The 24,991-nt window shown below is 38.2% G+C and overlaps 1 protein-coding gene across 1 annotated transcript in view; it reads right to left on the bottom strand.

Annotated features, from left to right (window-relative positions):
* The window catches only part of LOC103695695 (Zn-dependent exopeptidases superfamily protein), a 44,517-nt gene extending 20,064 nt beyond the window's left edge, over positions 1-24,453 (bottom strand). Inside the window, exons 1-10 of the mRNA XM_039118412.3 lie at positions 24,061-24,453; positions 23,902-23,987; positions 17,952-18,053; positions 12,994-13,100; positions 12,798-12,898; positions 8,151-8,238; positions 6,455-6,543; positions 1,307-1,446; positions 1,042-1,204; positions 727-862 (exon numbers count right to left, since the gene is read on the bottom strand). Of these exons, the coding sequence (XP_038974340.2) occupies positions 727-862; positions 1,042-1,204; positions 1,307-1,446; positions 6,455-6,543; positions 8,151-8,238; positions 12,798-12,898; positions 12,994-13,100; positions 17,952-18,053; positions 23,902-23,987; positions 24,061-24,273 (1,225 nt within the window). The 5' untranslated portion in view covers positions 24,274-24,453. The remainder of the gene's footprint in view (positions 1-726; positions 863-1,041; positions 1,205-1,306; positions 1,447-6,454; positions 6,544-8,150; positions 8,239-12,797; positions 12,899-12,993; positions 13,101-17,951; positions 18,054-23,901; positions 23,988-24,060) is intronic.
* Between the last annotated feature and the right edge of the window lie 538 nt (positions 24,454-24,991).

Here is a 24,991-nt window from a genome sequence, read left to right as displayed (position 1 = left end):
ACCTACCTCCATGAAAAATGAGCTTAAAAAATCAAGGTAAGAAAAAGAAAAGAACCATCCATCCCAGCCAAAATTGGTCATACCACAATATGTGCCAGCTTGCTAGTTCAGCAATGCTAGCCAGTGCCCGGCATAGGTACCGGCACCAGCTTTTCAATCCTTGCAACAACTTTAACACAAGCTGACATCCTAACCTGAAGTTGTGAAATTGTCAATCCAATTGATATCTCTTCATTTGCTTTATTAATGAGACACCAGCTTGGCAATATCAAACAGTGCACACACTGTTATAAAGTCGGTCCCTATGTTAACTATGGAAAGTACAAAAGTATATTAAAGTCAGGAAATTGCGGGAAATTGAAAAACTAAAAGGAGAGAAGATGACAAATATCACAACCATATTGGTTCAAGGTTAGAATTCCTAGTGTTTAAATATAGTCAAAGCATCCCATATGATGGAAAGTAAGTGAAGTTATGCTATCTCATGAGCCTTCAAGTCAATTGAACATAAAACAACCTATCCATATCCCTTATATGGCCACAAGACAATATAAGGAGCACCAAACATCTACAGAAATAAAAATCTGGAAATAAGCAGAGAGATATTCAGGTTAAATTTCTTGCGAGTGCGCATGAAGGGATGCAGTGAGAAAATGCTGCATTCTAATGTATAAACATCAAAAGCCCTGAGAATTTATCTTCATGAAGTTCAACACAATGGCATACCTTTTAAGAAGTCAGAGAAGGTTGCAAACCAACAGTGCATTGCAGAATCTGGAAGCCGCAGAAATAATGGCATCAGAAGGAATATGACTAATGGCAGACCATGAAGTACCATGGATACCTTTCTGGAATAAAATATCTGAAACACATAAAAAAAGGAAGCAGCATGATCTGTTATTTAATTTTGCAACTTAATCAAGTTACTTCATCTCTTGCCATGATATTTACGTGGTAGCATGAATTACAGTAGTAACCAATCATGCAGCTGATCGGAGAACAATATGTGAAAATGCCTCAATCTAAAAAACAAAATCTCACCATAAACCAAGACAAATAATCGAAAAAGACAGCCCGATCAGTCTTGGCTCCATTTTCTGCAACTTTTAAAGTTCTTTCATTGGCATTCAACACCATTGAAGAACTTGCAAATGCCTCAATGAGGCTGAACAAATTCTCACCACGTGCTTGGATGCTTCCAGGTCTGGTGTGCAAATATTTTTAAAAATTAAAAAAACCATACTGCACTACAAGTTCTAAGTTGTTCATGAAATGGCATAATCTAAATAGTATCTTTAATGCATACAATAGTCTTTCCAATGTATCGTAAGAGGTGTGATAGAAATAACCACCAAGGACAAAGATAATATCCAGTCCTGGAATATCGCCATAATCTTCAGCAAACATTCTATAATCTGTATCGCCAGGGATAATGCCAAATGCATCCTGTATAAGCAGAGATTCAATCACTAGATTAATGCTGTAGAGGACAGAAATGTATGAACTTAAGAAAGATGCATATATTGAAACAACACAAAAATATCATGCCAAAAACATATAGACACAAGTAATTCCCTTAACAGTTAAAACATCATCTAGGAAAAATCTCTCTCTCCATTGAACTCTTCCATTTAGGTATGACAAACTACAAAAGTCAGTATCTCCATCAGCCTAAGGATGGGACAATCATGCCACACCAGCCAACATTATGAAAAAAATAGGTTTTTCAGCCGCTACCACATCTTTCATACAGCAACATCATCATGAAAACATGTAAGTAAATGTCACAGCACACAGAATTGTTTGGACAGTGAAGATGCTGGAAAACAACATACTACATTAATTCCACCAGCAATCGAATCAAATGATAAGTGGAGGATTAATGATGTACAGATAAATAAATTAGCTCCTCTACGTAAAGTTTACTTCAAAGCAAGAGAAAAAGGGTTCCAGTTTGCTGCAAGCCTTAGTTGGATGTTTCTGACCTGCTCCAACCATGATATAATCAGGCAGTCTATTTAAACCAAGATACAAGAGCTTCCTGAACTAGACCTTTAGTTTCATATTTATTATCAATAAAAGTAACATTTATGAACACAATCCACCAGATGCAATAAGAAAGAAGGATTTTTATTTAGGAGTGAAGTGCACAAGGCAAAGAAGAGAGCCAAATTCATAAGATGAATTTGGCATATCTTAACCAAAGCCTTTGCATGGGCTCGCCGTGCATTTGTAGAAATTTCCAGAAACCACACGATTATATAGCCAAAGGAAATACGCCCCGCCTAAAAAGCTCAAACACCTACTTCCAGATTAGATGGACGTTACCCCCCTGCCCCCTCGGGGGGATATCCGGTCCATAAATGGACTTGTCACCTGTCTGCCCATGCAAGCAAGCAAAGAAGCAGTGGGAGTCAAGGCGGATATATTACAAGGTATTAGAGAAGTGAGAGAAGGGGGGAGTCACAAGTACTGGTTATCAAGAAGAAGAAGGGCGGGGCTAACACATACATTTTACCTCTAGCCATTTGAGCTGCCGTTCTTGAAATGCTTCAAGAAAGTCAAACTCCAGATATAAGCAAGCCGCACCCATCTCCATTAATAATAAGATACCACAGTGACCACCCTATTCAGTGCCTTACTTGCACTACACGCTAGGCCTAAGAAAACCTCACAAAAATTAGCTTGAGGACCTTGAAGAAGAATGATGAATTTGAAGAGCCAATATCCTCTAATCACTGTTTAATTTAGAAGGATTCACGGTAGCCATGGCACGAGTGACAGAAAACCCCACCTGGCCTATCATTGTTCCCTTTCAAGGAATAAATGTAAGAAGCATGGATTAAGTGTCGATATTTAATAAAAAATTGTAAAAATAGCTACCTTGGTATTCGTTGATTAACATAATTTATGTGATTTTTAAGCTATTTTTGAAGTTCTTAAAGCTGGAACAACAAGAGGAAAAGTCCTAGATCTGAACTGGATTTTCTTTGCTGCCACAAGGTCTGATTTGAACTCATATAAATTTCCTTTACATTTGCAAATCTGATTGCACCTTTGAAATTTTTAAGCCCAATGACATCCTTTGATCCTATAAGAACCCTAGAAGCTTTTAGATTTAGTTGAAACCTTAACAACCCTAGACCTTGATCCCTTCCTTCTATTCGTCAGAACCTAAAACATCTATGCACTAAGTCCCTTGAAACCTTTATTGACCTTGTTATCAAATATCAACAAATAAAATAAGGGCATCCTGAAGATTGTCATCTACTCCTACTTTTGACCTAAACCCTAGTGTCCTCCATCACAAGTACATAGTCAAAGTCAAAATTTTACCATGACATCTCACTAATGCTAATGGGAGTGCAAGCCCACTCCCACATGAGATGAAACCTCTTTTTGTCCATTTATAAATTGAAGGAAGAGAGAGATGGTCCAATATTAAGACGGTGCACAAAAAGCCAAAAATTCTTTTTATCTAGCTAACATAACCACCATGGGTACGGTTGAACTTTTCTTAGGAAAATAGCATCAAGCATAACAATCTATAATCATGCTCCAAAGAACCTTTTTGGGATTCCCATGAAGAATAAGGCCCAGGTAGTAGTTTATGATATGGACACAAGCATAATAACTCCACTCATTTTTATCAAATTAGGTACCTACAAAGTTCTAAATAATCAAGCTGTAAGGCCATACCGACTGAGAGTAGGTAAGGTACATGTTGTACCAAGGATGATGCCAACAAAGTGTATCAATGGGTACAACCATATACGGTCGATACACCCTTAGTATAGACTCTGTTGGGTTATTTTCCTACCTACATGATTTTTGGAAGTAGGATTCGGAATCCAACCCAACAACTCAAAAATCAATGCTTTTGATATTGGGTTCATAACTTCATGCATTAGATGAATCTGATGATTAAATAACATTTACTCCTCATTTGACATAATACACAGTTTTTAACAGAAAATCTCATTCAGATTTTTTGAATCAAGAAGGAAGAGATTTACCTAGAGTGCCTTTTTCAGCCCCATAAATCAAAAACCGAGAATCACTCCTGCAAGCTAATCTCCTAGGCAGTCTTCTGTTATCCTTATCTAATTCCACCTTCAAATAATTAAATAACATTTAATCCTCATTTGACAAAATACACACTTTTTAACAGAAAATCTCATTCAGATTTTTTGAATCAATAAGGAAGAAAATGAAGGGAGAAGATTCACCTAGAGTGCCTTTTTCAGCCCCATAAATCAAAAACCGAGCATCACTCCTGCAAGCAAATCTCCTAGGCAGTCTTCCCTTATACCTTACCTAATTTCCACCTTAAATAGTGCAGAACAATTGCAAAAAGGGGTTGTTTTGGTTATTCCAAGCGACATCAATCTGCCCTAAACTGCACAATCTGAGATGGATTTGAGCAATTCAGGTGCAGTCCAAGAGATATTTGCCTGAACTAATGCCCCTTTGTACTGCCAGGCTTAGTTCATGCATAAGTTGTATCAATCAGTATTTTAAAACTTGATATCCATTATCAGAGAACTTCAAATTTTTCACAATCTCACAAGTAGAAATCTAGAAGTATTTAAAAAAGAATCTTAACTGTGTAAACTCTCTCCCATTACATATGATTGGTGTTTTGAAAGTGTTGACCAAGACCACTTAGTTCTCATGGTTGGATCACAGATCCACCATTCAACTGCCCTTAAACCCGATGCCCAAGCTTTTTAGCAACTTTCAAAACATGTATAGTATTACGTTGGGATGTTCTCGCTTCAATCTCGAGCCTCCTCTCTTCTCTCCATGTCACCTTCCCAACCTCCTTGCCCTCCCTCCTATACACCATCAATCTCTCATTTCTTCAAACTAGAAGAAGAGGTTCTCTCCTTAAAACTACAAATCCAAGAACCAAACCTTGATCTATCAAATCACACCACTCCAGGCCATCATTAGAAGAAGAGGTGAAGGGGATTCACCATCTGGAGATCTCCAAATATGACCACACAAACCCTCCACCACTATCCTTAAATTAGCCTCTCACCCTTGGCAGTCCCACCTCCAATGAATTGCCACCTCCACAGACATTGCTTCTTTCTTAAGCATGGACAACTCCATGATCCAGCATGCAAGAAAAAGAGAGGGGGTCAATGATTGGAGTCTTCCTGACATCAACAACATTTAGATATGATAGGATCTAATAAGGAATGAGAACTTAATAGTTGGAATCTTTTACCTAGGGCAGTGCACTGGATTCCCAATCTTCCTTGAGTCCTGAACCTGCGCCCAATTCCTAAATGCTTCCTGAGTAAAAGTATTTCCAAAATATCTGCTTCACCGCACTTGCACTGGTACCCATTCCCACACTCACACTAAATTCTGACAACGGTAAGAATCTAAGAATGTAAGATTAAAAGATCGGTGGAGTGGGTAATGACGTGTTTGAGTCATTGCCATCTAATTTGAGCAATTTGGACAATTGAACCCCTCATGGATGGTCAAGATGGGTTTTTGGATAAACATGTTTTAGACTGATCCAACACCCAAAGCATGAGGGATGATGGGTCGACCGGGTTTACCCCGTCAACTAGTTTGGGTCTCCAAAAATTGTGTACATCAGACTAAAGTCCAAGCATTTCATCATTAACAAAACAGAGTCATTAGCATTTACCCTAATGCCATGGATTACAAAATTTTTTCACCACAATCATACGCATGGCAATGAAAACAACATAACACCAAGATGACAAGAAAAATTTTAATAGCTCATCATTAAATACTATCCTAAACATCTCCAATAAACCTTAAAAGGATCACATTGTGAAGATAGAGGATTCACCATGCAATTGCAAAGATATTAAATGATCTGCCACAAACAAAAAGAAAATAAAAAATAATAGGACACAATGAAACAAGTTCCTAGCTAACTTTATAAGCCTTAAAACTGATCAAGTAACGAGGACAAATATTAGATTTTCTTGTTTAAACAATGAATCCAATCTCTTTTCTCACTAAAACTTAATTCTTATGCACTCAAGCCTATAAAATGCCTTCCAAAGATCTTAAACATGGTTTCAGATTCTGAACAGCACAAATTATTTGAATCGAAACCACTTATCTCATTTGAACAGCACAAGTTCAAAACAGAGCACCACAATTTAATTTTACTACAAAATGAGAAAGGAAGCTCCAATGATAGCCATGTCAGTATAACTGTTTCTTAGATACCAAATTGTAAATTTCTTTTCAGTATTACAACATAATTAAATTGTGCCTGCATCCAAAAACATATGACTATTGCTAGATCTTAATCCTCAGTAGTTATAAAACTAGTGGATGCATACTGCAAAACGTATCTGTTAATTTTCAGAATACATAGATTTCTTAATAAACCCAAAGCATATGAAACAGTATCAAAGCAGTTAGACACCAAGGATATGAGAAAAAGAGGAACCTGTGCTGCACTATTTGCCATTGGATACTGTGCAGATTGAGCATATACATGTGAAGGCCAAGACCCAGGTCCAGATTGACAAACCAAATCTGTTGATCAAAAGGTAAGTTAAAGAGGCAAGGATTGCAAAATAAAATATCCACCCATTTTCATAGAAAGTGATTATTATAATTTATAGAACTCATAATGATGCTGGCTTGACTGAAAAAAAATTGTCATGGCAAACAAGCTGCATGTTCAGGCTCATATCAAGTATTAAAGACACTGGAAAAGGCAAGTAGAGAGTTCAATGAAACATAAGTGTATTCAACTTCAAAACAAACAAACCAAACCATGTAGAGGTTGTAACTTACTGATAACCGAATAGAAAAAAAGGATTAGTTGTTAGTCAAGGAATAAAAATAGAAGCTTCTATAATAGGATGTAGGAATTGGAAAAGCACGTGTAACATGTTGATCATATGACTAAAAACACGAATTATAGACAGGTGAATCATCATGCTCTGTAGCAACGAAGAGCAAAAAAAGTAGAATATTAGTCATTTTTTTACTTTCACATATTAAAGTCAGATATTCTCTTTTAGTGGGGAGAAAAAAAGTGGATAGTAATTCATCTACATCATCCTACTCAGCAGTATGAAACTATTCATTGTTAATTAGACTCTCACATCCAACTCCAAGAATCCATCTCAACACTAATCAGCAAGTGGTCACTAATTTGTGCTTTATAGATTGGTAATATTGGCGCGATATTCAAAATACTAGGTATACCAGCCCATACCAGCAGGTATATACCAAACAGACAGGAACTGCTACCAAGACCCCTCGAAACCAATTCATGAAAAAACTACCCCAAATCAACCCAAAATCAAACCTCAAATCAACTTTGCAGATCACTCATTTGAAGAAGGAAAGAGAAGTTTACAGTCATGGATAGCACAGACCAGTAAGGATTTCTGGCAACTAAGATGCAAATATTCAACAAATTAATGAGGCCATTTCCTCGGCTCATCCATTTTCTATTTTGTTACAAATTATGAGGCAGAATCATGTATCTTCAAAAATCAAGAGCAGCGAAATCATGTATCTACTGATCAACGATTGATTGAGGTCAATTCTCCCTTCTTTTCTCCTCTCTTTCTTCCCTCCCGCCCTCCAATGTTATTCTTTTAAGGATTGGACCGTCGTCCCACCACCCAATAACTCTCGGCCACAACAAGCTCCAACCAATGGCGATCGGCAAGGATCTGAGAGGCCTCATGGTAAGTCAGCCTCCTTCCCTCCCTCTCTCTCTCTCTATCTCTCTCTCTCTCTCTCTTAGAGAAATTCTCTTCTCAACTCAATCAGCGTACAGCCACATGCCTCTAATCCAGAGGCTAGAGGATTGAGGGTTATCCTCTACCCAAACATGTGCATGTCGGGTTAGGGGGTTCTAAACCTAAGGGCTCGCCCCGTTTATGGAAAAAAATCCAGTTGCCTAGGCACTGCTTAGGCGCTTGGGCTGTCGCACAGGCAATCACCTAGGATATACGAGCGTCCATCGCCTAGGATACAAGGGCTGTTTGACAGCTATGAAAAGAGTCAAGATGCATGTAGTTTAATTTGATCAAACTCTAACTGAAACAGGTTTCGTTGCATGCAAGTATATGTTGCCAACATGTAAAAATAATGCAAGTTAAGACTAAGGAGTTCATTACCAAGACCACCAGTTCCAGATGCTTCAATATTTATAAAAGCACCAACTATATTGCTCCATTTATGCGTCTTGACAAAGCCATGAGAACCCTAGAAAATAATAAGCATAAAACAGTCAGTAGATAATGTAAGAATATAAAGATGATATACATGAAAAAAAATCTAAAGACAGGTGTTTAAATTAACATTGACATTCCTAATAAACATTTACAAGATAAACTCTAGTAATTGGTTCTTAATATGCACAACTAATCAGTTCCCAATTGGTACCTAAAATATATTCACAGCTGACCACAATCACTTTCAAGAAAGGAAAGGGTGTTGTCACGAGGAATAGCAACAAGTTCTAGCCAGCATCGTCTTAAAATTCAAGAGAGGGATCAAACCAGTAAAGCCTTAGGTTACAAAAGTAGCATCAGCTTGAGCAAGATAACAAACTTGCAGAGGGAAGAGGTCCTTCCATCCAAATCCCTGGCTGCTCCATAGTCCCCCAGTTAAAGCCATAGAAAGGTTAAAGCAGAAACATTGGCAGGATGACAAACTTGCAGAAGGAAGAGGCTCCAAATACTTGGCTGCTCCATAGCCCCTGCCTTACTAGCTAGAAAATCCTCTTCCAACTCACCCTCTTGAAATATCTGTGAGGCTTGGAAGTTGATGAGAGTCACTTTGAACCGGTTAATATTTCATAGGCAAGGATGATCAGTCCCCAGAACCATTTAACCAAGTGATGACAATTTGAGAATCACCCACTATCCAAACATTAGAAGCATGCAGGACCCTAACAGCCATTAAAGGCCCTCGCAAGCAGCTCTAAGTTCCACAAGAGGTATTGTTCCATCAAAAAAATGGGATAGCTGCAGCAGCTAAAGTTCTTCTCTCATGATCAGAATGATAAGACCAGCACCCGGCTTGACCGTTTGAATGATCCAAACCATTGAATATTTTCATACTACCTAGTTGTGGCTCTAGATAGAATTAGAAAAACAATTCTCCTGGTTGACTATGATATGAATCAACGCAAAGCTTGTGGCCAATTAAGTCGATACAATGTAAATCACATTATGCAGAGGGCCACGACTTCTAGATCAGGCTCCATCTTGTAAATCGCATTACGCAAAGCAGCCAGAAGTTCATCATCCATATCGATTACAGGTATGGTGTACTAAAACCTCGGGTTTAGATAGTATGCTGCAGATAGAATTCGTTATTGTCTTAGTAAAATTGTACAAGCATAGAAGTAGTCTAATTTTCAATGTTCTTTCTTACCTACTAGATGCAAGTTCTTACCCATCCGGTAGACCCACCACCACTCAATGATGTCGATGTACTCCTGGGCATATGTCGAAATTGCCTTCTTAATCTGAATCTTTGCCCTCTCCATCATATAATACAAAAAGCTCAATTGGGGATACCTCTCACTGTCCATGACCTGTAGCACTTCGTACAATGGTTTGATAGCCTTCACTATCATCTCGGCCCGCTACCAAAATATCTACCTCGTCACCAAGTCCTCAACAGTGCTCCCTTCAGTGTCGGCCCTCGCAAATCTATTTTTCTGCCGCTCGGAACTGACAAACATCTGACATAGAGCTGCTTTCCTCAAAAGAAGGTTATCAAGTGCATTGTAGTTGGTAGCAAACCGTGTTACTCCTGGTCTAAAGATCTCTCTCCCTGCATATCTTCTCATCAGTGATAGAACTCATGTATGGTTATAAATATATCTGGTGATGGTTTGGACTGTCTCCATTATCTATTGTACCGTATGAATCTTCACAATATCCATCAACATGAAGTCGATACAATGTACAGCACATGGGGTCCAAAACATAGATGGCCGCCGTTCTATAAAGATCTCTCCGCCAGCCTTATATCGTAGCCCATTATCAGTAATGACCTACACGACATTCTCTTCTCCTGCATGATCAATCACCTCTTTCATCAATCTGTGGATATACATGGCGTCGTGCACCTAATCGGAAGCATCAACCGACTTATGAAAAAAAATTTCATATCACAATATGTCAAGAAGTTGATGCTCTACCTAGTAGGATCAGTCCAACCATCACACATCACTGCCAGTCCATATGTGGACCACTTGCTTTTGTATGAGGCAATCCACTTCTCTAGCTCCTCATTATTGTTAAAAAACTCACTGAAAATATCCTTCAGTCTTGAAGGATCTACATCGAGACCGACAGCTTGTATGGATAATATGGCAGATCTATAGTACGTATTGTCTGCCATATTCGCTGAGATATGGTTGAAGTTGAACCGGGATCCAATATATCGCCACATATCCTTCTTATCTTTCTTTAGTATTGTGTTAATCCTCTGCTGTTTCGAATTCTTGCTGGGGAACACATTTGGATCTAAAGTTTGGATGGTGGCTCCTAGTAGAATCTCCTTGGAGGATTCTTTTTGCTACCAAAAGCCTCCAACATAGATGCAATACGGCCACGGCCTCACCTCTGCTGATGGCCTTCCTGAGGAGGTCCTTCTGAACTCTAGATTTGCCTTGCTACTCGTAAAATCAGAACCTAACTCGTAGTATAGAGCCCAAATCGAGCCCTATGCCTGGTCATCTCATCCTGTTGCCACTGATCATCCAAGCTCGTTTGAATAGAAGCCTGGATCTGTGCTTCCTCGTCATCTGGAGCAGACGCCTCCTCTGACTCTCTAGAGTGATAGGAAGGCTCTGCCGTTCGGCGGTCCACTTCCGCCTTCTTCTTGAAAAACCTCTCCTTCACTGCTATAAAATCAATGAAGTGCTTCTTCCTCAGCTGTCGAACCTTTTATAAGCATTTTCAATGCATAGATACGTTGGAATAACTACCAGCTAAGTGCTACTTCAACCTGGTTATCCCTCCTCCTGCGAACTCTTTGTTACACTTGTTGCACTTTTAATGGTGCCGATCCGAGAGCACTTGCCCATAATCCCAATCAATGTCACGCTTTGGTTTCTTTTTCTTTGATGGCTCCATTTCTGCAGGTTTATCAAGTATATCAATTTATCAATTATTTAAAAATAGTAAAATTTTATTATGATAAAAATATATTTTATTTCAAAAAATACATCTGATTTATTTAATACCTAATACTAATTTTTTATATTTTTTATTTATTTATTTATATATTTTTAATAATTTTTAAATTAAAACATATATTTAAATACCATAAATTCAGAAAATATATTTTTTACCACAAAAAATACTTCTGAAATATGCATTACATACTGCTTAATTTTTATAATTTTCGGTATTAATTATATATTTTTAATTATTTTTAAATTTAAAAATAATTTTTAAATATAAATATTATAAAAAATTAGTTTCTGCTCAGATTCATGTAGAATTCAATAATAAATGCTACATATATTTTAGACCCATGGGCATGCATAAAAGGCTACATATTTCTCAAAAAAAAATTCAAATTTAGGCCTAGGCCATTATGCGCATGATCACATCAAAACTTTATAAAATGGACACCAAATTTAGCTGAAGAATAGCTTGCATGCCCCTAAATATGCTTCTGATTTTATATTTTTTATTTTTTTTTATTTTTATATTTTTTTATTTTTTAATCCAAAAATATATTTTTAGTTTTTAAAAATTATATAAAATCTGAAAATTAAAAATTTTTACGTCATCGTATAGATCATCCATAGTTCTACACCATATCATAAAATTAAGTCAAAATCAAAAATGTTGGCATGATTTCTTCTTATTTTGCAAATTTCGAGCTATTTTTTGAAGCTCAAAAAAAAAGAAAATAATATAAAAAACATGAAGCACACCTTATTTAGACTTGGATCTTCTTTCAATCATGCTGAAACGGTGTGATTTTCGCAGTGGGGGGAAGGGGGAGAAGTTCTAAACAAAATGAACTAGGGAAGTGGAACCAGTACCGAGCACCGTATCTGTTCTCCAGCTGCAAGAGTCAGTGCAGGCCCGCACCATGTCGTGCTGAGCCTGTACCGAAAAGGAGAGGGCGACGATAAGCCGCCAATACAGCTCAGAACGGCCGGAACTGCCCGGTTCGGAACGATTCCACTAACCCCGAAATGAACGTCGGGAAGGCCTGAGAAACCTCAAACTTTCCCAATGCTTCATTATGAAAAAGCAAGAGGGCCGGTTTCGAACCAGCCCGACTTGGTGTGAACTATCCGGTTCACACCGATTTCGCACAGAACCGTCCGGTTCTGACCGATTCCGGCGAGTTCAGGATTGGTTCTGGCCGGTTCAGGACCGATCCCGAATATACTAGGCTAACCAACCCGATTCTCCATAGATTCCGAACACAATAGGCTAACCGACCAAATCCCCCACCAGGTCGGCTCAGTCTGGGCCCGATCGGGCTGTTCGGTCCAGTTTGGCAGACAATCGTCACACTTATAATGCAGTTGCACTTATAGTGCAACTGAAGATCTGTAAAAAGGTAGATTGCCTGGACAAGCTCCTATCTTGAAGAGCTCCAAGCGTACTAGTTAGGATGCACCACCAATAGAAAAAGATTTTAGACAAAGCACAAGAAAATTTAAGAATGACTAATCACTCAGTATCAACTATGTAACAAATATAGCATGGTCATTGAAACTACACATGCAGAGAGAGCAAAGAATTCATGCACAAACTAAATTTGAAAAACCTTACCAAAAGAAAGAGTTCTTCCGCACCATTGAAAAGAAAGATTATGGGTCGAGGTGGAATCCAGTTAGAATCAATAATAAGTCGTGCTACTTCAAGCATTGATGCTGGGGAAGTTTGAAAGACAAGTGTTAGGAGAGAAAGTACAAAATGTTGCTTAAGGTATATAATCATGTGCTCGTATCATTGTAACTGCACTCACCAACACAAGAACCACAATCGCCTGCACCAGGAGACCCAAGTGGACTATCAAAATGTCCATTCACTAAAACAGATGGATCAAGGTCATTTGAAAAATTTGATGAAACCCTGTAATTCAATTGGATTTTATTAGAAACCATTATTAGGAGCAAGGTTTGCCATACCAGTCAGTACCGATACTGGTCCGATACTGAATCAGTATGCAGTCTTGTACCATATCAGTACTTAGTATGTCTCGCCGTCTCGTACCGCACCACGTATCGATACTATAATAGGATAATACCGGAACGGAGTCTAGTATCGAGACAACGAACCTTGATTAGAAGACTATAAGAAACAATCACAAATTACTAACTGCCAAAGGGATTAAAAACACAAAGTATTTGTACATCTAGGTTAGATTTAGTTCATTTAAGTCTATATAATCACCAATGAAATTGCTTTGGGATTAATTTAAAGCTATCTTCGGCTATTAATTTTCTTTCACTACCACAAGAAAACTAAAAGCCTAGATGCTAAATATTATGTTTTGCTTCACATTCAATTTCATTAGTTCAATCATGAAAATTTTATGGTTATTTGGATCCTAGCTAGTTTGGTTAGTAGTTAGTGCAGATTCAGCAAATTAATTCTAATTATCTTGTTATTTGTTAGAGATAACTATGGCCTAAATTATAGTTTTAACTCCATCAATCCCTGCCTTTAGGAATCATCCATCATAAAACCTAACGTACTCACTCCCTATTGCAGAGTTATATCTTCCATTCACTCTCCTCTATACCTTAACTTTTTCCCAGAGATTTTTTTCCTTTTCACACAATCATAAAAGAGAAAGTCATACAAAGTCACTATATCGGGAATTCATAGATTACACACAAATATACACATGAAGTACACAATCCAGCCTTAGTTCAGCTAGTTAGCATCCCTCTCTACTTGAGAGAGGTCCAAGGCTCGAAATAGGGGTCCGAGTCATAAACAGGTCCATGGATCTAACAGGTCCGTGAATCTAACACTTTTACTAAATGTCACATTCAGGTTTAGTGTCCAGACTGTTTAACCCATTTTGACCCATTTGATAGTTGGATTGCATTGTGACCAAATCTACTTAACCCGTTTATAACATGATCAGACCCATTAGTGAAAACAGGTTATGCAGGTCCAATCAGGTTACATATTTAATAAAAAGGTTTAATTTGGGTTTGGATTCTTGATTCATTTAATAAATGGGTTGGATTTATGTTAACAAATATTTGATTTGACCCCATCCAACCCGATTCGTATCTAACCCAACCCAATTGCCGTCCATAGTTCAAACACTAGTTGCGACACCCTTACTATATTTCTCAAAATGTTACATTAAGTACATTGAACTAGCTCCTGTTCTTAAACATAGCTCATAATCAATCACCTTTTCCCTAACTTATCTTAGAGAATTAATAATTTCCCCTCAATCACGATTTCCCTTACGATTGTCTCTAAATAAAGTTGACCCAGTTGCTAATTATTTTCCAATGTGGCTTGCCCAAAACTTTTTTCCACAAAAATAAATACAGTTCCCTAAATCAAACTTAACCTTGTTCCATCCTCATCCAAAGTACCCTTCAACTTGCTTCATAGTCTTCGAGAGCCTAAGCAATAATCATTAAGGTGGGTAGCAATACTATATTTTAGATTTCATGATATGCCGCATTTCCTACTCATAAGTTATCATTAAATTAATTTGGTGCCAATTAGGGTTAGAAATGGGCATGACTAATCCACAAACAGTCAAGCAGGCTAGCTTCGGGCTGGGCTTTGGGCCTAGCATATGGATGTGTAAATCGAGCTTAGGCCTAAAACCTAGGGCCCATTTAAGTTTCAAGCCAAGTCCGGGCCTCGCCTTGGCCTAGCACGAGCCCCATCTGGAGAACAAATTATATTTTGTTTACAATTCTATTATATATTTATACAAGATTCATATGGTGATTGTTTTTTTAATTCAATCCTAACCATTCATCCTAACAGATCGGTTAAATTCACTCTTTTAAAATTTAGAAACCCTAATCCGATCCCTTTAACCTCCCATCTCCCAAACATTTCCCCCCTCCACCTCTCCTCTCTAGCCTTTCCTTCCTCTCTCAACTCCAACTCAGGGGTTCCACCTCTAACACCATCAAATTCTTCAACCCCTCACCTTTGCCAAGGTTAAGGAGCACCACCTCACTGACCCTCCTCCCATTCCCTCCTCCCTCGATCTTAACATGTAGGCCTCTCCTCCCCTGTCATTGGTGATGTGGAGTTCCTCATCAATAACCCATCCCCTCTCTATCGATCCAACACCTCCCCCTAGTTACCGGTATCACTCGTACAACTCTCCTTCCCATCTCAACACCTCCTCCTCCCTTTGGTCACCACTAATGTTGAGGAGGGGCGCTTCCTCTCCATCTCCTCCTTCAATCATTGATCTTGGCACCTCCATATCTACGACTGCTGCAGATAACCCATCTCTTCTCCATAATCAGCTCCCTTAAGCAATCACTCAAGGAGCAACTCATCATTGAGTTAGAGCATTTTAGGATTTAGGCCAGGCTAAGGTCAGACTCTAAGCAAATTTTTTGTGCTCAGGCCAAGCCCAAGAGCCCGCATCCCACCCCCCCCCCCCCCCCAAAAAAAAAAAAGAAATCGGGCCAAGTTCGGGCAAAGGGGTGGCATGGCCTAGCATGGCCCGTTTCCAATTTTAGCGCCAACCAAAGGTGGACTATACCCAAATATGCACAGTGAAAGATTTGTTAGTTAGCCTCAAGCATGTAAACTACCTAGCACCTGGCCTACAATTTCTATTAAATAACTCTTATATAAAAATTGAGAGGGGGGAGATTCCACTAATTGATAACTTTTCTCACAACAAAACATCAAGTTAATTAATCTAATGAAGATGAATTGGGATGTAAAAAAATATACAATCATACATGATTTGTGTAACGTTAGAAGTGCCTTAACTTTCATTTCCTTTCTTTCCCCAAATATTAGAGCATGGTGTGCTTATCTATCAAATGATCAAAACTGAGACTATCGAGCACTTTTTTGGAGATCAAATTATGGAAACCTATGTCAGGAAACCCTAGTTTTGTACTCCAATATTGAGCAAGTTAGGTAATCAAGTATTCCAATTAGGTCCCTTGGTAGTGTGTGTCCCCATTGTGTTTCAAAATGAAAGATTGGCTTTTAGAATACCAAGAGAGCCAATGATGATTGGGCACGACTTTTTTGTTGGTCTTAAAGTTGGTCTTCATTTATTTCAACTTTATCTTTACCCCTTCAAGGTTTAGTTGTATGTCGTTCAATCCATCAGATTTTTTGTAGTTCTATTTGGTAACAATTTTTCTAATTTTGAGTAAATTAACAATCAAGTACCTTATGACCAGACTCGAGCTATATGCTTGCACATTACTTCAAAATAAAAAGGGAAAAGAAAATAATCACCCCTAAAATATTTTATAAAACATCTCATTATGCAGTTTTCTTCCTATCATCCCATCGAGCTTCCTTCCTTGGCTACAACAGAACTCATAATGCTTCTCCAAAATTCCTAATTTTTTGTAAGATAAGTGGCCCAGCAATTGGTAGAGGCACATCCTCATAGTTCCTCTTCCAAGGTTATAATCTACTATACTTTTCCTTCTTCTTTCGATCTTCCATACTTGCTTTTCTTTTTATCTCAGTCTATAATCTCTATTACAGTTTGGGCGTGTTCGTAGTGTTCAAATTTATATGATTGTATATGATCTTGTATCGTCCCTTTAGTTGACCAACCGCAATAACAGTTTTCTACTTTAGATCCAAGAAAGAAGAAACGAAGTTAGATCTTGTTGTTTACTATGGTTGAAGAAATTCTCTACTAGAACTTAAGCCGAATGCCACATACCGTGATTACAAAGATCACAATGTGATTTTATTTTGTTATAACATTAACATTTTGCTAGTCACCTGATTTTTTTTATTGTCAAGATATGCAGATTATGTTTCTGTACTTGTAAAATCATTGCATTGTTTCAGCTTTTGTCATATGTTCTCCCTTTAGATATTACTTAAGCACGCATGTCATTTAAAAGCCCTCAATGTTCAGTTAGGAGAAAAAGTTGATGGCACCTAAATAAGCTTTAATCGAAGTCTAAGAAACAACTTGAAGTTGTACGTGGGCAAAAGAAACCATTAGACAAGAGGCAAAAACTATGGTATTCCAGTTTCTTGAGTATTATTAGAAAATGACACTGAAACTATTCATAGATAGCCGAAAGATGCATTCTTCAACAGAAGGATAGATATGGGAAGACAACAAAAAACCAACCAAAACCCAAATTAACTTATCAAATACAACATGGTTATTGGCAGATGTGAACGATAAGGTTCTCGATTTTGGGTAGACTGACCAATAAAGGCATTCATACACAGTTTAAGAGACAACGTCGTTCAACACTGATGGTCTCATGATGTCTGCCTAACTTTAGTAACAAGAGATAGAAACAATGTGATGATGACAATCAATTTTCTTTTTAAACAAAAAGAGTAGTTAAGTAAATTAGTCAAATTAAATGGATAAAAATGCAATAAATTATATCATGAAACATATACAATGAGTTTCATTAAATGAAAGTTTATCATATTTGTATATATGCATTAAAACAGTGGATGATCAACCATATAGTTCAAAAGTAAGACATCATAATGTTCATATTTTATTTCTGACAACATACGATTCAATTCTCATGAATGTTGTTCCATCTAATGATCCTTAACATTACAAAAATCTCCTAACATACAACATATGCAAGTAGTTGGTAATAGCACAAAGCCCTCATGAAAGTACAATAACAGATTCATCCTCAATATGTCTTGGATGCCTAAAGTATTTATAAAGAACAATTAATCATGAATTGTGTCATGTTTCTTACTTTAAGCTATTTGCATACAACATACCTCATAAGAACATTCTTATGACTCCTATAGGCACATGATATGCTATGCCGCAAAAATATCATGTTGAAAGAACCGCTAACAAGTGTTTCCTCGATCTCTACTCTGCAACAAAAGATATAATTTGCTAATGCATTAAAAACTCAAATAGAAAAATACGAACAAACTAAAAAGTATTAAGATCTTTGAAACTTAAGTGGTCAAGAAAACCATGCATGGTTTCACTACTTTTTGGAAGGTCGTAAGGCATCTTTGGCTTTTTCTCCAGATCTCTAAAAGCTTCTTCCAAGCACTTGGAAAGAAATTATTATGAAAGAAGCTCTTCTTCAGATGTTTGGTTTATGTATGAGTGCAGTGGGTGGATGTACCGATGCAAGTGGATCAGACTATGTCTCTATCCAACCTGCCCTAAAATGAATTTGCTTTTAGTATTTGACTAAAAACTTAACTCAGTAAGTTTTCATCAGGGTGAGTTCCTATCCAGCTAGGGTCAGATTCAGTCACTACCAAATTATATGGTTCTAATCAATCCCCAAAATATATAGTTCTAATCAATAACTTTGTGAACCTTTTAAATAGATTTTTTGTTATTGTTGTTTTTGTGCAGTTCTGTTGCATTTTTCTAGACCAGATGTGAAAGTTGGTTGAGGCTTGTAGTTAAGTTTAGAACTAACATCCCACCAATAAATATTAGGTTTGGGTTGGAATTAAATCAGGTTAAGTTCAGGTAGAAGGTATAGCGAACAATGAAATAGTGGAAACGATAAGAGGAGGGAAGTTTTCCCTTATATGGGGTGACTTTGTCATATTCACAAGAAAGGGTAGCAACTTCAAATAAGCATTAAATGGAACTAGCTTTAGAAATTCCCCAAGAAGCCACTTTTCTCACTTTTCTTAATCTGCAACACTTCTAATATGACATGGTTAGTTGTTTATTTTTTGTAAAGAAAAACTTTTTTTTTCCATTTGAAACTGGTAAAAGGACCTCCTTTTTGAAGCCACACCAAACACATTCTACTCTTTTGCGATAATTATAAAAGTTTTCAACTTTTTAACTAAATGTCCACTATCTCTAGTCTAAATCTGCATAATTGGTTAAAAGGAGATCTCTTGCTATCACTACAATCACTTCAAGTTGTCTTTTCCTATAGCTAGGGAATCCAGATGTGGCAAGACATGATTCAATGATGTGCAATCGGCACATGATGTGATAAAGAGATGTGTTAAAATACTATTACTAAAAGTTTAATAAAATGTACATGTGGTAAAGGCAGGTTCGACAATCAAAGCTACAAAATGCACTCAAACAAAGAGGTCACCAGTCAAACTTAATCCCTGAATAAGCAAATGACTACAAAAGTCAATTTATGTACCTGCACAAATTCAAGAGCAAATTGTGTTGCGTCTCTCCTTGATTGGACCTTTTTATTATGCTAGTCTAGTCCTAAACTCAAATTTCGGATGGATTAAGCTATGTCAATCACCTAATTAACACCTTAAGAGGCATTAGCGGGAATTCTTCACCATTTTTTAAGAGTGAAGCCGCTGCTTAAATTAGTAGCCTGCTTCTTATGACTATTTTATCTTGACTGTACAAAATGTTTATCTCCAAAGCAGCAACAAGGCTGCAATACATCAAGTTTTTCCCTATGACAAATTTCTGAACTTCTAACTCTTAGATTCAAAGGTTTCCAAGCAAAGAACAAGCTGCTGTTCTTGCATGTTTTAATGCATCAGCTACCATATGGATCATGAATCAAGATACTATATGAAGTTGATCCATTCCATATGATATATACTGCACCAACAAGGTACAAGAATCTACAAGGCTGTGCAACCTTTGTGTTGTGCGTGCCTGACGATGCCAGCCCATAAGGGTTCGTGCCATTTTGTGCCTTTTCTTTACCATAATCCTTGGCACATGGTTGGGCATGTGAATTGGCACAGATTGGCACAAAATAGTATGCACAATGTCAGCGCATGGGTGGCAGAGACAGACGCACAAGCGGGGCAAAATAGATGGTATTTCAATCCTTGTTATGGAGTTCGTATGGAATTTATTGGTTTCTATACTGCTGGTTTATTCTCCTAAAAATAGATTAATGAGGTGCAATTGAATAAAATCATAATGCTTCTAAAATATCTTTTTCAGTAAAAATGATAGACTAGAATTTAAATGTACTTTTATTTTCTTTAATGACTACCAAGACAACGGACAGTGGTCCAACCATTGGCTTGATGCCAGCAATCAAATCAGGACTGAGATAGAAAGGCTACAGCATTTGTATCTCATGGCAAATAAATGTAGCATAAATCCATGACAATCAATAGTTTATCAACAGATTATTAGAAGTCAAGCAAGGGGTTGAAGCCATTAAGAGTAGCATTATGTCCACAGGTCACAGGCACTTGTGTTATATAGATTTCACAAACAATGTTGCTGAAATCAGTCAATCTTTCGAACTTACTACTTATGAGGGTTTAGAATTGTTATAGGTAGCACAGCGTTATATCTGAACATCAATTCTTCATCAGCTACTGAATTGGGGTTAGTCTTGATGTCATTAATTGTAAACCAGCCATTATTATAATTTGTAAGTTATGGTGTAACATGTATAAAATAGTAGAACTAGAAGTTAGAAGTCTAGATTTTGTATAAGCAGTGCCGACATCTACAATAGCCATCATTAGTCTATCTTTGACTTCATTCCAACTGTTCAACTTTCTCTTGTTAATTGAATAATTTATAAATTCACTATCATCTATACTTGTGTGCACAAAATCTTACAGCCTCAAACAATCAGCGGAGAGCCAAAGAGAAAATGATCATGTGCGAGCCAATCCAACTAGACCAACTTGGTGTCGATGATTTTGAGTTGAACACAAAGGAATGAAAGGATTGTGATCTTGATCCTCTGCCAGGATTGAGGTTGGTGCAGAATGGCTAAGGCTGCTGATGCAGAACTGCCACCCAGGTGTTGGGCAGCTCAAACCTATCACCAGGATTGCAAGTGATCATAGAAACAGTGGAAACATGCAAAAAACGACATCTGAGCCTCTTTTTATTATTCTCTTCCCCTACTTTGCCACCATCACCCCTCCCAACCCTGATCCTATCTTTCTCTCTCTCTCCCCGAGTGTCGCCGCAATAGCGCTCGCGACTATGAATGTGGTGAGTGGTCCCCTGCTCTCCTTATCACTAGATTATACCACTTTCTCCTGTCACCAAGCTCATCCCCAACCTTAAAGCTGGAAACCACCAATCTCCTTTGGCTAGACCTTGCTCTTTCTTCATCCCTCTAAGTCAACGTTGGAGCTTAGCAGCCGATGAGTGAGCTGAGGCTCGACCCAACATCGAGCCCATCCAATGAATCCCCTGTTCAACCCCGTTCTCTCCTTTTCACTTCTTATCTTCCAACTGCCGCCACCGCTGCTTGTCGCCAAACCTTTGCCATTGCCATTGGACCCCTACCACATCAACCCCTCCCTTCCTTCTTTTCCATGGCTGCTAAGCCTTCATCACCGAGCACCGCTGTCCAACTGGCACCCCAAAGTCCTTTGCCTTCCCCTGTTTTTATGCCTAATCTCCTGTTCTCTTCTCTCTACTCTGTTTTTCTCCTTGTGGCCGTACTCATCACCTCCACCACCTCACGGAGACTGGCTACCATCCCATTAGACCAAGGACCCTGGTGAGAACTCTCTCTCCCTCTCCCTACTCTGCGAAGGGCCAAAACCCTCACCCCCTTCATCCATTGTTTCCCCATAGAGGACAGCACAGAGGTCACTCCTCTCTCCTTCTCTTCCTCTCTCTTGACTCTTCACTCTGTCTCTCTCCCCGATTCTCCTCCATCTCTCACTAACCTCTCAGAGCACCTAGACTCCCCACTCTCTCTCAATCTCACTCGCTTGCTCACTTTCTCTCTCTTCCTCTCTCTCCCCTCAAATAGAAAAAATTTTCTCTTCCTCATAAAAATTTCTCTCTAATCCAGTGGGATATAGGCACCTCATTCTGCTTCTCTCTCTTCTATTTCTATCTTCTCGCTCTTGATTGAAGGTTCATAGTGTCTGTTCTCTGATCGAGGTCTTCGATTTCAGTAGAGCATCCAGCTTAGGGGCCAAGCCACACATCCAAGGTAACCACTAATGAATTTTCTCATATTTATATTAAATTATAATCCCTAGTTTAAGTTTTGGCCCTATGGATAGATGAGTCTCTGGATGCTAGGCTAGGCTGGGGTGCCTAAATTCCAGTTCTAAAGTTGTAATTGGGAAGATCTAGAGCTACCAACCCTCTTACGGCAAGGGATCTTAAGTTGTTAAGCCCTAAGAAGGTCTCACAACCCTAGTGGGATTTTTGAATTATAGAGATGGATTTACAATTGTGAAGGAAAGCCTAACGTTTTTGATATATTCCTTTTTGGTCGTGTGTGTGTGTGTGTATTGAGAGTAGTTTTCAAGTTTTGCTAACTTAGATCGGTAAGTACCTCTACCCCTAGTAATTTTATCATGCATGCCATATGGTCTAATTTAAAATTTATATTGCTTAGTTTTATACCCACATTTTGAAAATTAGCCTAAATATTTGAAATTGAAAATATGAAAAATTATTTATACATATTTATATTTATATCTAAAATAAATCTTATGTTTGCATAAAAACAAATTTTAAAATTATGGATCAAGCATGAAAGACTTTGGTTGGGCATGAAACTGAATTATGATGGATCAAAATACGTCTTGATTTGATTGGATATGATTAAATTATATGAAATAAGTTGTCAAATCATATTTGTAAAATTCATGGACTTTTATATGATTAAAAAATTAGTTTGGAATGGATATTACGTTTACTCTTTAATCTGACTACAATTCGAGCCTAGCCAATGGGACTGATTGTTGGTTATATATGTTCAGAAACTAATTTCTTTCAGATCTAGCCAGTTAAAATTGATCGTTGGCATGTTTTGTGTGACTCAAGCTATTTTTTTTTTGGGCCTAGCCAGTAGCTAATCACTAGCGCATGCTGATCACATGTTTTATATTCAGGAGTTAGTCTCTTTTGGATCTTATCACAAGGCTGATTGTAGGCATAGTTACAAAGACTAAGAGATGACAGATTTTCAAATACCTTTAACTGAAAATTCATAAAAGGAGATTTTCTTGCTCAGATGCATTAAATATTTTGAAAATTAAGTTATTATGTTAATAAGCATGTTTTTTTCTGAAAGTTCAACCTGAATTTAGTAAGATTGCTTTCAATTTTAATTGTTAATCATATTGTATGTAAATTAGCATTTCTTGTACATTATATGCATGATCCAAGAGGTAAAGCTTACTTACCAAGCCATAGCTTACTTTTCGCTTCATATTTTCTTCAGATGCTGAGGAATAAATCGGACGGGGTTTGTGGGCTGAGCAACATTGGATTAGGGTTGAGCCATTTTCTATTTTTCATTTAAATAAATGTTCTGAGAAAGACATGATGTACGAATCTTCAAGATTTTTGTAATAGTATTATTGAACCATTTTAAATGGATGCTATTTTATTTTTGAATTATTATGTTGAAGGTGTAGATGCTCTAATATTGCCACTGCCTAATCCTTTGTTGTGTAAAATACATTAATGGAAATCAGAAGGCAGGCCTGGCACATCCTGTGGAGTGGGGTCAAACCCTATGGAGGTGTGGCTGTTCGCCATATTTCTGGCTCGTGCTGGTGGGTCGGGCGTGACAAATCATTATCATTAAAAAAGGAAATGGATGTTGATTCAAGGTTGGGCCTTTTTTGATTGCTTAAACTAAAATAGCAATCAATGTAGCAAAAGGTTTATTTACCAAGCACTAACCAGATCATCAAAACAGTCAAAACAGGATCAAAAACACGAAAATTGGCAAACTTTCATATCAAGACAATCCAATCCAACTCTAACCACACCAAATCCAGTCCTGCTTACCGATAATTCGGCCCCGCCCGATCCGCCAACGCCTCCAGCTGCCCTCTTATATACTTCGCCGCCTCTTCCAGTCCCGGCCGTCCTTCCTGAGATCGAAAACACATCGTAACCCCAAATCCCCGCACCAATGATCGAAAAACAACGGCACGCGAGAATCACCTGGCGGCCGTCGATGTCGACGGTGAGGTGGCGGATGTGTTCTATGGCTCTAGCTTCGGAGAAACGGTCGGGCGGCGCGTCGGATCCGAGAGGGCGGACGTGCCGTGTGTGAAGGACGGTGTAGGCGAGGTAGGACATGGCACCGTACACAAGGGCGAGGGCGAGAAGGCACTTGAACGCCTTCGCGTCTCCAGAGCTCAGCCACGACGCCATCCCCTTCTCTCTCACGACCAAGATCTCTGAGAGGGGAAGAAAGAAACCTAGGAAATAACGAGAGAGGCACGACGGGGAGAAAAGAGAACCGGGAGGGGGCTTCCTTCCTTTGCTTCTCTCTTTCCGTCTCCCTTGCCCTCCTGGGGTCTTTACTCTCTAGGTCGGTGGGACTAACGGGTCTCTTTGGAATTTTGTCGATTTATGTTAACTTTTAGGAGCATAGGACAAAAGTAGCGTGCATTCAAGTAAAATGGGCGTCGCTTTATCGGGCTTTGTTAATTACCTGGGTAAGTCTAATCAAACTGGGGGATGTGGGAAGAGTGTTTTTGAGCGCATTGGAGTTTCTACGTGCGACGTGGTCGGTCGGAAGGATGGGGGGAGTGCGATTGCGCCATTTGCGCGTAGGAACCGGTGGTTTGTAAGTGGAGATTCTTTAGATTGGTTTTTAGGGTCAAACGCGGCGGACGACGTGACCTACGCCGCCACCACCATCCGACAAGTCAGAGGCGGATTCCATACTTTTTTTTTAAAAAAATATTTTATTTTATTTACCTATATAATATATATATATATATATATATATATATATATATTCTCTCTATAAATTTAAATAGTAAAAAATATTTTATATGTGGCGTAGATTATAAGCTAATATTAGTTTTATGAAGTTTTGCTACGGTCACGGAACTATGATTGTAAGTCTATTTGACTGTAGTAT

The sequence above is a fragment of the Phoenix dactylifera genome, chromosome 12 (assembly GCF_051530095.1).
Source record: "Phoenix dactylifera cultivar Ajwa chromosome 12, Ajwa_hap1_PhDact_Kaust_v1.1, whole genome shotgun sequence".
NCBI lineage: Eukaryota > Viridiplantae > Streptophyta > Magnoliopsida > Arecales > Arecaceae > Phoenix > Phoenix dactylifera.
The sequence above is the reverse complement of the archived record's forward strand: the minus strand, read 5'-3'. Positions and strand labels throughout refer to the sequence as shown.